The following is a 15,234-nucleotide window of genomic DNA, read 5'->3' as shown; positions in this document are numbered from 1 at the left end:
TTGTTAGTCAAATTATATTTAAACAATTCACGAAGTTTATCGTAGAGCTAGATTTAGAAATTCCTTTAGTAATCGATGGGGTTTATTTATTTTTAAACTTATCATTAACTCTATTAAAACTTATAAGCTGGCTACGGAGTTGGTTAATCTTTTTAATTAGATTTGTTTTTCAAGACTCATAATATCGAAATCTCTTATCTCGTAAAAGTTGTTTTTTGGTTCACAGCTGTTTGCCGCTCACATGAGTTATGACATTTATCATACATCGATGTTAATTATTTTATCATGCTACCCGATAGATTTACAAGTTACTCTAACGGATTTACATCGATAGCTCGATTAGATGACAGAGGCAAGAGCATGGGAAATTCGGCACGTGAATTTGTTGGTTATATAAACGTCTGTCTGTTTTGAAGATCTTCACTTTCTGTGGCTGTGGTACAATAGAGCAACGTGTTTAGAAAGTTTTATCGTCAGTCAAGACTTTAGTGCTGGATTGGAAGAAAAATGACGGAATCAAAAAATAGTGAAAGAATTGACTTTTCAATGAATGATGAAGAAAGGCTATCATCAAGCGATTTAAGCGAAGACTGTTCGGAAGATTCTGCTACCAAGATTCCTAAAGGTGCACCAAAATCTGGACGATTTTGGAAGACTGAAAAGTCAAGGTAAGTTTAGATATTTTATGGTTGTTTAAAAACTATGTATTTCATTGGAAAAAAACAAGAAACACCTAGAAGTTTTATGTTGTTTTACAATGTAAAACAAAATAACTTCACGTTTTGAGAGTTGTTAGGCAGTATTTTGTAGTCAGTATGTTGGAAGTAGATAAATTTTAAGTAGTTAATAAACTTTATTAGGGGAGCTGCACATACACAAAATACACCAATTACATAATTTAATTATCAATTAAAGGAGTTTTGTAAAAACTACTTGGATAAACTTCAGCTACCACAGCCGACAAAGTAGCATCATAGTTGTAGAAGAAAACACCTTTTGTAAGCATATATCCATGCATTTAAATACTGATTGATCGTTTCATTTTTCTTCAAAAATTGAATTACTTTGTACCTTGTTGATTAGTGAATCTTTTCAGCTGTTATCTATCTTGATTTTCTTTTTCCAATTTAAATGGTTGTGACAATTTAATTACTTTTTGACAATTCCTATTACTATAATTGGAATAAACTTTCGTGAGACCAGTAATGTGATTAATTTATGTGATAACGTAAAGGTTAGGATACAAATATTGAAAAACTTCTTCTGTGTATTCTATTTACTTGAAGAAAAAATATTAATGCATACTTATGTAAATATATGTATTATATTAATTATATATATATATATATATATATATATATTACATTTTTAAATATATTTTTTTTTTTTGCATGATGAATTAATTTACCACAGAAGCTTTGAAAGCTTGTATATGGAATTATGGAAATTTTGAATTCTGTAGTGTATGAAAAATGCCATACCATATGGTGTGCTAAACATTTCTCAGCATGATTTTCAAGAAATTTTACAAGTCTATTTACCATTTTCTCAAGTACTTAATAAAATATTGATAACAAGAAAACTGGTTTACAGTTTCACAAATGTAGGGCAAAATTTTTCTTAATGAGGAAAATAGCAATTAAAGTTTTAAAAGTAGTTTAGTAAATTATATCCTAGCAGCAGAACATGACACTGGTCAACATAAAATTTGGAACTGGAAAGGGAGTAGGTGTTGAATCTGAATATGTATTCCAAAGATTTGTTAATGTGTATTTGTGTGTTTTGCACTGTTTTATTACACTCCATGAAACAATTTTATGAAGTAATTTAAGTAATTAACTATTTACAAATTAAAACTTAATTATTTTTATAATTAAGTAAATATTTTTGTAATATTTAAGTTTACTTTCATTTATTAAAACATTTTGAATTCTACAATGAATAAAAATCAGGCTTGTAAAATTTCTCCAAATATTGTTTGTTACGTTTATGGAGAATTCATTACGAAAAGTCAACAAAAACCAGTATATAATCTGCTGAAAACTGCATAAAAACATTATTCTGACTGTCCCTTGGGAGACCAAGATAAATTCTGGGCTCCAAATGTAGCATGCACCAAGTGCTATGTTAAACTAACCCAGTGGTTAAAAGGAAAAAAGATCATTTGCCTCTGGCATACCTATGATTTGGCGAGAGCCGACTAACAATTATGATGACTGCTATCTTTGCTTAACTAATGTTACTGGTTTCATTTCAATAAAAGCAGTATTGTGTAGCCAAATATTCATTCAGCTATGAAAGCAGTACTTCATGGTGTTGATTTACCAACATCGTGGAAAGAAATTTCTGATTCTCCAGATGGCTCAACCGATCAATCCTCAACTTCAGTAGATATTAATTACATTCCAGAATAATCAAATACTAAACCTCACCTCATCACATAAGTAGGACTACGTGACCGTAATTCGTGACTTGTATTTGTCGAAACAACACGCATAACTCCTAGGTTCACATTTTAAAGAATGGAATTTATTGAACAAGGATACTGAAATTTCAGTATATAGAAATTGTAATGAAAATTTATTGAAATACTTTAGGAGAGATGTTTAATTTGTTCCTGGCATGATGTTAGGGGGGCTAATGTCTGAATTGGACATTGAATATATTATTCATGATTGGTGTTTATTTGTAGACTCATCAAAAAGAAATTTAAAGGCAGTGTTGTTGCATAGCTCAAATAACTTTTCTTCTATACTGGTAGCACATGCTGTAGGAATGAAAGAAATATATGAACGTACATCAAACATTTTTAAAGCTACAATTATGATGAATACTCATGGAAAATTATTGCTCACCTGAAAATGATAGGGCTTCTTCTCGGTCTCCAGAGTGGCTTTACAAAATATAATTGTTTCTTGTATTTGTGGAATAGTCGAGCTACAGCTTAACATTAACAATTAAAGACTGGCCAAAAAGAAATCAGTTTACCTCAGGAAAGCACAACGTTGTCAATATTTCTCTTATTGAAGCAGATCGTATTATTTTACCACCTCTACATATAAAAGTAAGCCTGAATTTTGTAAAAGCTTTAGATAAGATGGAGACAGCTATAAATATTTAGCTGAGGTTTCTTCACATTTAAGTGAAGCCAAATTAAAAGAGGGAATATTCATTGGCCCAAAAATAAGAATATATATTTGACAGCAAACTAAATCCTAAAGAACTAGCAGCATATAAGTCATTTAAAGATGTTGTCACTGGTTTTCCTGGAAACAAAAAAGCTGAAAACTATAATCAGATTATAAATGAACTGTTAGTGAACTACAAAAATTTAGCCTGAAGAATGTTATTGAAAATTCATTTTTTACATTTTCATTTGGACTTTTTCCCTTTAAACTCGGGTGACATCAGCGAAGGAAGGAAAAAGGTTCCACCAAGCTAAATTGCAGATGGAACAACCTTTTCAAGGCAGATGGGATGAATCTATGATGAATGACTACTGCTGGATGATAAAAAGTGAAGACTTCACTGAACACAAAAGGAAAATAAGAAAAAATAAATTAAAATAAATATAAGTGTCTGCAAAATAAAGGTAGGAATTTTAATTGTAATTATTATTTTTGTATTCTATTATTTAAGAAGTTTCTCAATATTTTAAAGGATCATAACTAAAATGGTACTTACGTATTAACGCCACTGCAGCTACAGCTTTAAGTTGTGTTGACTTGTGTACTGACAAATCGTACGTTTATCAAAATAACCTAACTAAATATAACATATGCTTGCTTCGCTCGCTAACCTCTTATAATTAACATTAAATATGGATAATATATACAACTTATTAATAATATAACCTTAATGTTATAGCACCGAAATCCAATTAATGTTAATCCACCGAAATCCGATTGACTACATTGTTTTCAAAAAAAGCTGTAGCTGCGGTGGCCTTAATACGTAAGTACCACTAAAATGAAGGATTTTGAAGAAAAACTGATTCCATTTTAAGATTCAGCATAAAAAATATATTCACTCACTTTTATCTCGGTTACAATTTTTTTTTGTTGATCTTTATAATTATTAATAAAATTAATTTTTTCACTCAGTAAAAATAAATGAAGTAAATTTTATAGTTATTATACAAAAAAGTAATTAAATAAAAAAATAATTTTTTAAGTAATGAAATTTATAAAAAATTATAAACTGATCATACTAATGTGTGTTTTTTATGCTCGATGAATTAATTCACTACTGATGCTGTGAAACTTGTACATGGGAATATGGAAATGGAATTTTATAGAGTATGAGAAATGCCATGCTTGACTGGAGCGTTGAACTACTTACTGGAGTATTACTGTAAAACACTAATAAGATGTAATACTATGTATAAAACATATATATCAGCTTCCACTATTCTCAGGACTTTTAATAAAAAATTCATGAAGCAACTTAACCTCTCAACTTCTCTGAATTATGAATACAGCTTGTATAATACAATTTCTATATAATCTTTTAAAAAGATAATTTAATGCGTAAAAATACATTTAATATTAGAAATTAGTATTGAATTAGTCAAAAGATTAGTACAAATAAAAATAAATAACAATAACATTTTTATTTCTTGCGATACTAAAAATATAACAAAAATATTGTTACAAGATAATTTAAATACTTGTATAATACAGAACGCTCTGTATAGACAGCTTTCTTCTTAGTTAGAAGTGTCTACAGTATTTCTTAAGTACATCTTTAAAAACCTAATGGTTTAATTAAAATTTCGGTTTTCATTAAAATATTAAACAACTTAGAAATAAATAATTCATTTCACGTTTTAGGCATTAGCATAAAAATAAATTAAAGATTGGGTGTTTCCAGTAACAACATTTAATAATAAATCAATAACAACAAAAATCAATGACATACTGTGGTGCGATTAATAGTCCTAAACTACAGGGAAAATAGTGTTGAGTTAAATGAAGAATTCAATTTAATAAAGTATTAGCTACTAAAAATTATTGTAATATAAAACACATTAAAAAAGACAAAAAATAATTTTTATATCACTGTAAATTATATTACTAACAATTATAAATTTTTCAAAAAGATTATCCGATTTTAAAAATATCTTTAAAATGTATGAATAAAAAATTATATAAAGTAATCAATAAATTTAATTCTATTTTGTGTAATAAGTAGTAGTTTAAAATAGGATAAACAAAGAAAAATTGTAAAAATTTCTATGTAGGAATGACATATAGAAATTAAAAAAAAAAATACAAATATAATACACTTATCTCACTTGGCAAAATAAACACACACTTTTAAATATAGAATACTTGTAAATATTAAAAATCAATAGTAACAAATTTAAATTCCTTATGCTCTATAAAATACATATTATAATAAATAGTGAACAACAAATTGAGTTAACTTCAATAATTAACAATATCAGATTTATTTAGAAAATTAACATTAAACTAGCCACATACCATGACATTAATATTGAATTTATTACAGATTTTAAAGTCAGACAGTTTATATAGAAAGGTTTAGCAGAAAGAGAGAGTTTAGCAGATGGTTATGTAAAAAGGTTGTAGCAGCTGATATCACTTAAAATTTATTAAAGCGTATTCACAAAGTGAAATAGTAAAGTGAATAACTAAATTTGTTTAAATTGTAAACAGAATCTTTTTTGTACAGAAAATGATTCAAGATAATATGAAGGCAAGAAGTGTGAAGTGGATGTAATAACATAATTAACATATATTCAGATTAATTTATAGGAGTATTCTATTTTTCTATAAATATATTCTGTACTTGAAGATCATAAAACATAAAAATCTCTATTAGATTTCAACTTGGGTTTGCCCAAAAAAAATAATAAATCCTTTCTGTATTGTAAGTTTTCTACTTTGTAATTTTTCTTCTGTTGCTGGTATGTGATCGTTATATTCATATGAGAGATTAAAACTAGGAAGAGTATGGTAACTTGGAAAGTGGGTTAAAGGGGAAGATTAACCCAGTACCATAGACAAAAACGGTACTGATACTCTAGATTTTAGAACCAATAAAAGGTATTTTCACGAGACACTACCATTGACAAAAACGGTGTGTTTTAGAACCAATAAAATGTATTTTCACAATTACTATTTATTTTTAGTAATAATAATTATCTTAATGTAGTTTATGTATTCAAAAAATTTTGTTTATGAAGAAGCAAATTTTTTTATGGTTACATTTCCTTCCATTCAAGTAGCATCTACTGTTATGGCCATTCTAGTGTGTGTAATATCTGAAGGCGGGTCAGTAGTGCACTGTGGCATCCCCTCTGCTGCTATTTACATCACCCAGCGACTTCTCCTCATTCCAGCAGCTGAAGTAGTATATTCCAAAAATCATATCCATTAATTTGAAGTGACTTGTACTGTATCCAATTATGATGTTACTATTATAGTAAAGAAATATGTTCTGGTCATTTATTAACAAATAAAATTATTTATGTCTAATATTTTGTTTAAGTTGTATGTGAAGTTATTTATTTATTTATTTTTTGAAAGCTTATGTTTGTTTTTTCAAATACATTAAACTAAGGTTTTGCTATAAATAAATAGGAACATTATAAATCAGACGTAATACAACATTATAATGATGCAATACAAAAGTATATGAAAGAATTGTTTATTTATTATAGGCTAAAATGTTAACGATTTTCTTTCACATGGGTTAGTTATTTATGAAAATTATTTTTAAATATCATGTAAGCATTACATATAGCAACCAGTGGCAAGTGTTCCGTATGCTGGGTTATAGGAGTGGGGTAGATGAGACAAGTACAGGCAGTTTGGAGGGTGGACCCATCTTTAGATTTTACATACACTATAGCTGCTAAATGGTAGCATTATCCAGTTACCAGTTTACTAAATGTGAAATGTCTCCCTCATTTTTCTTTCAGAAATAAATGTTCTAATTAAACTGTACTTCAAGAATTAACAACTAAATTATTGCAGAGGAAATTTTTTTGTGACTTGAATGTGAATATCCGTTTATAAAAGTAATGAATATTATCAATATTTTATTATTTTTTTATATATATCAAATAGATTATTTTTTTTAGTTTATTTTCTTTGAAATATATTTCTTTGTTTCTGTATGTACCATAACACCAAATTTCAGGTTACAGTTAGATCTACTGTAATGTTATAGCTGATTATTCTTGTAGTTTAAAACAGGGTACTACAATTACTAGCATAATGGATAATAAGAGATTGAGTTGTCATGTAAATGCTTATTTTTATAAATTATGTATTAATTCTTTTATTTTGTTTTTATCAATTGTATTGTATGAAATCGTCTAAAATGTGTTTATAATTTACATAATAATTAACAGATATGATTTAAACATTGATTACCAAATCTTATTTCGTACATCCTTAAGTAGTCCAAATTTTGTGCCATCAGTAAAATATTTGATTAGAAAATTAAGTAACAGTAATTATATAAGAATGTTTTTAAAATACGTATTTTCAAATGGAGCTAAATAATTTTGAAACTTTGTTAAAGTTGTTAATTTAACTAGAGCTAAAATTCAAAAACCTATTTAAATGTAGAATAATTCAGTTTTACAATGCTAAATTATGGGAAAATTTGTCAAAAATTGAAAATATTAAGATTTCCTCTCTGCATTTAATTAGTTTTTCTCAGTCTTCCACTAAAAATTATTCAGTTTGTTTTATACTCCATTTAACTGAATAGAGAAACCTGACTAATTATAAAGTTGTTAAATCCAAGCAGTAATTTTGTCAAGTTCAGTATATATTTTATTTAATATAACTATGGAATTAAATTGATAAATAATTATTTAATTTAAGAAATTTCAACATAATAGTTTAGTACTGCCTACCTAGTTTCATTTTTTTATCACCTGTTGACACATCTCAGAACCACTCTATTGTCAAAACTTATTGTATTATAAGAGTATTGGCAATAAGTACTATAGTACTTTACTAGTGGTAATAAGCACTATACTAGTAATAAGTAATATAATAAGTTTTGACAATGGAGTGGTTCCGAAATGTGTCAACAAGTGATTAAAAAACAAAGCTAAGAAAGGTAGGCAGTAGTAAACATAGAAACTATAGTGATCTCGCAGAAAAGATAATAGTAATTATTCTCTTAACAACAATTTAAATAGTTTAAATATATTAAAAAGTCGTCACATTTCATTCTGTTAATAACAGATTTATTTTAATTTTAAGCTTTTTTCAGTAAATATAATAAGGTTTAATGTATTAGTTGAGTATTTTAGTTTAGCAACTGATTTAATAAATAAAATTAATATTTCTTTGATTTCAGGGCTAGATCTATAGTGAAAACACGAGGCCTTAAATTTTCTGTAGAGAAAAAACTTAAATTAAAAAAAGATTTATCATATATTAAGTCACTTTCTCGCCAGATTATAGAAAATAAAAACAAGGAAAAAGAAAATCGCAGGCTGAGAAGAATAGAAAATCTTAAGAGGAGAGAAGAAAATCAAAAGAAATCTGAAGTTGTGCAAGTAGTAAGTAAATAATGTTAGTTTTTTTGAATTTTAGTAGATATTAAACATAGTAGAATTAAGTAGATATTAAACATAGTAGAATTAAGTAGATATTAAACAAGTACATACAGATCCATTTAAATTAGATTAGATTTTAGATTAGATTTATATCTAATTTTCATATTATATGTGCATTATTCTAAGTATAACAGTGTTTTACTATTTAGATAAAAAGTCAGTTGTAGAATAATCAAAACATTTATAAAAAATTATAATTTTCATTTGTTTAAATTAGTATCTAAATTATTATTTTCACTCAATTGTCTGCCATAATTTGATTACTTTATTTCTGTCAATTTGCATTATATTGTTTGTTTTTGCTATTGATAATATTTCCCATATAACTCTAGTAATACTAAACCAGTTTATAATTTCTATTTGCTCTAATCTATAAATGTTTGGTTTGAATAGGCTTCTGCTTGCTTCCATGCAACTGAAAAATATAGTTTATATTATTGTATGGAATAAAGATTTTAGTGGATGAACAGGGAAATTATTTTATACTTCATCAGGCATATTTTTATTATTTAAATGTAGAATTACATATTTAAATGGTGTTCTATATTTTTTAGATGATTTTATTATAAACTTCATTTGTAGCTGTTATTAATTTTTAAAGTAATGTTTATAAAAAATTTGTTAGAGAATTTTTAAAATTAACACTCAAGATATGATTAATTTGCTACCTACAAATATGGATTTTTTAATCCTGCTGAATGGAATTTTGTTCAGAAGGTCCCAAGTCAGAATATTAGTAGATTTGACATTTTTCTTATGGTACAAATATCCATATCACATAATATTCCCACATCCACAAGCTTTTTCAAGATTATGTAATGAAATCAATCATCCAAAAAAAATTCATACATAATACTCACTTCTTTTATTATCAATATCAGAATTTACAAATGAACCTTGTAAATGTAGTAACAACATAAATCTATATGTTTGCCAACTTTTTCGCCTACACAAACTTCAGTTTGGGCCTTAATTTTAACACATTAAAATATTTAAAAAAGTTCTAGTTGATTTTTTTTGCTATTATTTTCAATGTAATAAATAGTTAATCTAAAAAATAAATTAAGTAAAACATGTTTTGCATCTGATCACAACTTGGCATTGTGAAATTTTTTTGTTTTCTAATCTAGGTGTGAGGAAGTAAAATAAAAGTGGGCTACATAACAGTTTGTAATTTCACTAATTCCGCAAAAACTGAAGTTTGAATTTAAATTTAAACATTTATAGTTTTATTGTGTATATATATTTTAATTATTCTAATATTGTGTGTGTGTGTGTGTGTGTGTGTGTGTGTGTGTGTGTGTGTGTGTGTGTGTGTGTGTGTGTGTGTGTGTGTGTGTGTGTGTGTGTGTGTGTGTGTGTGTGTGTGTGTGTGTGTGTGTGTGTGTGTGTGTGTGTGTGTGTGTGTGTGTGTGTGTGTGTGTGTGTGTGTGTGTGTGTGTGTGTGTGTGTGTGTGTGTGTGTGTGTGTGTGTGTGTGTGTGTGTGTGTGTGTGTGTGTGTGTGTGTGTGTGTGTGTGTGTGTGTGTGTGTGTGTGTGTGTGTGTGTGTGTGTGTGTGTGTGTGTGTGTGTGTGTGTGTGTGCATTCACGTGTGTAAAATTAACTTAGAAAAACAATTGTTTTGTTATTGTATTTGTCCATATTCCCCTCTCTAGTAATATCTTAAAAACTGTTTACCATTAAGAGTACAGAATTTAATAATGCTTCTTACCTTATGCTTTTTATTTTTTAATAGCGTTTTGAAGGTTTTCCCTCATCATTAGTTAAACTTTTTTTTCTCAAATCACACATTAAATTCAAATATTAAAATTAGAACATATAAAAGTATGTAGTCAAAATATTAAAGGTATAAAGTTGAAAAATTAAAAAATTTTTATTATATGACTAGCCAGCCACACATACAGTACTGTACTGTTTTATATATATATATAATTTTTTTTTTTTTTTTTTTTTTTTTTTTATTGTGCAACAGAACAGTTACAAAACCTTTGTATGCCACACAATATCACATAAAGTCACAAAAGAACACCCACATATAAATTAAAAATATAATATTCAAAACACAATAATAATAATAATAACAATTATGCAGTCAAATACAAAAAATAATTAGAACTTTAAAAACGGTAGCTACGGAGTGTTAATAAAACACATAGATGAAAACATCCAAAAACAAAAAGACAACATTACTAATACATTCCAAATAAAACAAGTTATAAGCAATAATCCTTAAAAAAAAACAACAATAATTTTAAAATCATGAAAGTGAGCATCACACCAAGGACAATGATCCATCGCCACGTAACCCTCTCAAATTTTTAACGAAGGCTGCCTCATCTTCCCAAAAGCTTAGCTTATCCTGGAATTCCACTGCAATAATAATAATAATAATTATATATATTTTATAATTTTTTTTTAATTTTGCAATATTATTGTTACTTATATTATTATTATATTTACATTGTTATATTTATATTATTAGTACTTGCTAATCACCAAGTAGGAGTTGTGGTGATGTCTTTGTCTTTTGTCTAGAAGTTTCTGGATTTGAATCCCAGTCAGGCTTAGGAATTTTTCATATGTTAATAAGATTTATTTGTCTTCTTTATCATAAAAGAAGCAATTGTAATTTAGTAATTGGCCTGTAGTTAAGAGTAAATAAACAATTTGCATGTATAAAAAAAGAATTTAAATCAAAACCAAAGATGATCAGTGATTTAAGATTTAATGCTTAAATGATTACTTACTTTCTGTAATTCTTATAACTTATTCAATTAATTAGTTATGATGTATTTATAATTTATAATATTATAAACTCATCTGTTTTGCACAAAACAGATTTCTTAATTATAAAAATATTGTATGTTGAACTCTATCGATATAGTTTGGGCATATTCTCTGTGAAATGAGTTTTAATTTTGATTCGGTACAACTGTAGCATTTATTTTATTTGTTAATAGCTTTATTTCCCCTTTAATAAATTGTGTAGTTATTTCTCTGTAATAATTATTAATTGTTTTATTTTGATTACAAATGATGTCATTCTCTTTTTCTTCACAATGAATTGTCCTACCTTGCTTTGTCTTGCTTAACCTTCTTCGGGGCAATATCATCACTGCATTTTATTTCAGATTTTTATACTTTTTAAAATAGTTAATATGTATGTGAATTTCTCTTTGTAAGAGTTAGCACCATGTTTAATTTTGTGAGTTAGTCTTGTGATTTAAAATAATGGTCCTGCATCTCTGAGGTGAATTATCCAGCAAGTCCTATTACACATTACAATATTTGTTTCTATAATATCCCATCACAATAAAATACTGGTTTTTGGAACTGTAACATATAAAGGAAATAAATCCTGAGTGTTTTTAATTTTTTATTTTCCTACATATATAACAAAAAAATTCTCTTCAGCTTTGCAAACTGAGTCCTGATTACCTAAACATTATGAAAAAGGTGAACTTCCTCCATTAGTGTGACCATTGTCTTTATTTTATCATTATTTTTCTCTCGATCATGAAATTGTTTTCACCTGCCAGCACAATTTTATTTTTTAGGTACATTCTTGAGTTGTATAATTTGTTGATAGATAAAAGGTTTTTGGGGCTAAGCTTCTAAGGGTAGGGTGCAGCCTGATTATTAAAATGTTCTAAACATGAGGGGAAAAGTCTGATAAAAGGGTGCATAACAATTTTTGGTTCTAGGTTTCATTTTTCTTGGCAATGTAAGTCTGTGGAGATTATGGCCCCTGAGGAAGTTAAACCCTAAATTTAATTTTCCTGTTAGTTTTCGGTAATAGGGAACAGGAAAGATCCTTATCATTTTTTCATTCCAAGACCTTAAAGGTTAGAATTTGTGTAAGTGAGTGAGTGAGTCAGTGAAACAAGTGGCTTTATATTATGTTGATTTGAAATTTAAATTTGTTAGAAAAAACTAAATTAACAAATATTTACAGCAATATTAACATATAGAGTAAACTTGCTTACTGATATGCAGTACATTTCAGATACTTAAAAATAACAAAATAAAATGCAATATTTAAAATTATAATTTCGTTATTTAGTCCCTTTGATTACTACATCCAAAATTATTGGATTGTTGACATAATATTTATTTTGGGTCTTCTCAAAAACAGCCCATACTTTTAAATGACTTCAGAACATATGATCTTCAATTAGGAAACTAATCAGTTATGTTTCTTTACATTCATAGTAAGAAGTAAATTAGATAGTAAATTGGTAATGCTGAAATTTAGCATAATTTCTTCTGACTTTTTCAATGAGAAATCTGGTAAGTTTTGTAAAAATAATTTTCTTCAATGTTTATTTTTTTTTTATTCTTCTTTAAAGCCCATTTTTTGACTGCCGCTAGTGTCATATTAATTCGTCAGACTGGTTCAGGACAAATAAATGGGCTTTTGACCAGAGATTAAGTCCTTTCATACCCTAAACCCCTGAGTGTCCATGGATCCATCACACAGAGTAAAATAATTTGAAGGAAATAGCTTAAGTGACATCTTATTGGTGCTGAAGAATATGGTCAGAAAAATACACATGTGAATGAACACATTTCATCTCTAGACATTTAACACCAAAAAAACAAAAATCAAACTAAAAATTTTTTTACTTAACTAAGCTGAATCAAATTAGTTAGACTTTAATAACTTACTTTAGATACATGGAAACCAAATATATAAAATATCAGATGGGGTTTTAGTTTTATTTTTATTATTACAAAACATTAAGATATTGTGAATTCCTTCAGTAACCTTGATCAAGTCCTTGAAGAGTCAAAGCAATGAAGTCCTACAAAATTGAGCCATATTTTCGTTGCAGAATTATTTTTTCAACTGCCCATTCTGTACCAAAGAATAACCATCTGGCAACTCTGAGATGTAGTTACCAGTAATAGTTAGTTTCACAAAATGTATGTTCATTTTTGGCATTTCTATTGAATTCTAGTTTTCTCTTAAATATTTCAATAAAAATATACTAATGTCTTTCCACATTACACAGTTTGAATATTTTATTACTTCTAATTTCCAATTCTTCACAATTTTCATTCATTAAATAAGATCGTAAAAATGCAAACTGGACTGTTGTTATATTAAAAAATTGTTATTAATCATTACTGATGCATTATTTTAATCTGTTTATTTTTATTTTTAGATCAAGAATCCACAAAAGATAAAAAGAATGAAAAAGAAACAGTTGAGGACTATTGAAAAAAGAGATACACTTGTACTACAAAAATAAATTTTTGGTATGGTGATGTATTTTTGTTCTAATTTTGTTGAATTTTAATAAAGTATATGAATATCATATTTTCTTTCATTAAACCTTTAAATCATTCTTCATATCTTTTTTTTAGTCTTTTCTTTTCATATTTCTGATCTGCAAAGAAGCAGAGATCCATTTTCCATATTAGCTAATAGTTAATACGTTATTATAATTTAAATACTGTTAGTTGTAGATTCCTCATCATTTATACATTAAAATAGACTAATGCTAATCAAAAAAATCCAGTGTAGTTTAAGCTGTTATAAACCATTCTGAGAGTGTATAATTGATTGAATGATTTTTACTTTTTTAAAGTAATATAAAAAGTTCCAATGAATATTTATTAAAAAGATATAAATGAAATATTACACAGAATGTAAGTCCACAAGCAGAAGTTAATTAATAAAAAAAGTTAACATTTAAAAAAAAATTCTTTACTTAATAACTACAATTTTAATTATTACTTCCTTTTTTATAAATGCAGCATCATAATTAAATCTAAAGTGCAGTTAAATCTAAAGTTTAATGGCACCAATGCCTTTTTTATACTGTAGACTCATGCAGGAAATTTGGCCATCCATTCGTAATTGAACAGGAAGTACTAACGTTAATACAGTACACAAAAGTGTAAAAAAACTGTGTGTATTAAAACTATATATTGTTAATTTAACAATTTATTTTAAATTTAAGCATATATTGTCCAAAAAAAGTTTTCTAATTAAGCGAAATAAGTTTATTAAATAAAAGTCACACATAGATAGATAAAAAGTCACATTATATTTAAATTCTATTAAATAAACCATCCAGTGCAGAATATTGAGTAAAAGACCTAGCTTAATTTTAAATGAAAGCGCCGTAGCGGGACCTTGGATCCTCAGTCATGATTGAAGTAATTCCATTATTGCATAATAAAGATTTTTAAATAAATACTAAAATAATTAAAATGTGTATTAATTTACACAAGTACTGCTATCTGTTGCAGTTTTTATAAGAACGTCTCCCTCACTGATGGTAAACACTGTCTGATAGCTCATCAAATTTAAATTTTGTTTGTATTTATGTATGCAATATTTTTTAATATATTTAATTTTATGTTATCTTAATTAATTTCTAATATTTCTAAACTTGTGTTAATACCAGAAATAGCATTTTTGTTATTTGTTAGATGGCCTGTCATATTATATAAACCTAACTTATTATTTTTCTACAACATTCAAGAAATCTAGTTTTAAGGATGTATTTGTTTTTCCTATATAAATACTATCACAATCATTAATTTTATAAATTCCACACAGATTTTTTGTTAATTTTACTATTTTGTTTTTTAAATGTTTTATTGTGTG

At 26.9% G+C, this 15,234-nt stretch overlaps 1 protein-coding gene across 1 annotated transcript; it reads left to right on the top strand.

Moving 5' to 3' along the window:
* The first annotated feature begins 323 nt into the window (after positions 1-323).
* Positions 324-13,933, top strand: LOC142318324 (coiled-coil domain-containing protein 86). The gene is made up of 3 exons (XM_075354899.1): positions 324-668; positions 8,350-8,554; positions 13,781-13,933. The coding sequence occupies exons 1-3, from the start codon at positions 508-510 to the stop codon at positions 13,865-13,867; spliced, it is 453 nt and encodes a 150-aa protein (XP_075211014.1). The 5' UTR covers positions 324-507; the 3' UTR covers positions 13,868-13,933.
* Positions 13,934-15,234: the final 1,301 nt, after the last annotated feature.

The sequence above is a fragment of the Lycorma delicatula genome, chromosome 1, assembly GCF_047948215.1.
Source record: "Lycorma delicatula isolate Av1 chromosome 1, ASM4794821v1, whole genome shotgun sequence".
Classification (NCBI taxonomy): Eukaryota; Metazoa; Arthropoda; class Insecta; order Hemiptera; family Fulgoridae; genus Lycorma; species Lycorma delicatula.
Note: the sequence above shows the minus strand (reverse complement) of the source record. Positions and strands in the feature narration are given on the sequence as shown.

Excerpts from the sequence above, each read along its gene's own strand:
- LOC142318324 (XM_075354899.1), top strand. The coding sequence starts at position 508 with ATGACGGAATCAAAAAATAGTGAAAGAATTGACTTTTCAATGAATGAT. Across the intron at positions 669-8,349 it reads TGGAAGACTGAAAAGTCAAG|GGCTAGATCTATAGTGAAAA; the intron begins GTAAGTTTAGAT and ends CTTTGATTTCAG. Across the intron at positions 8,555-13,780 it reads AATCTGAAGTTGTGCAAGTA|ATCAAGAATCCACAAAAGAT; the intron begins GTAAGTAAATAA and ends TTTTATTTTTAG.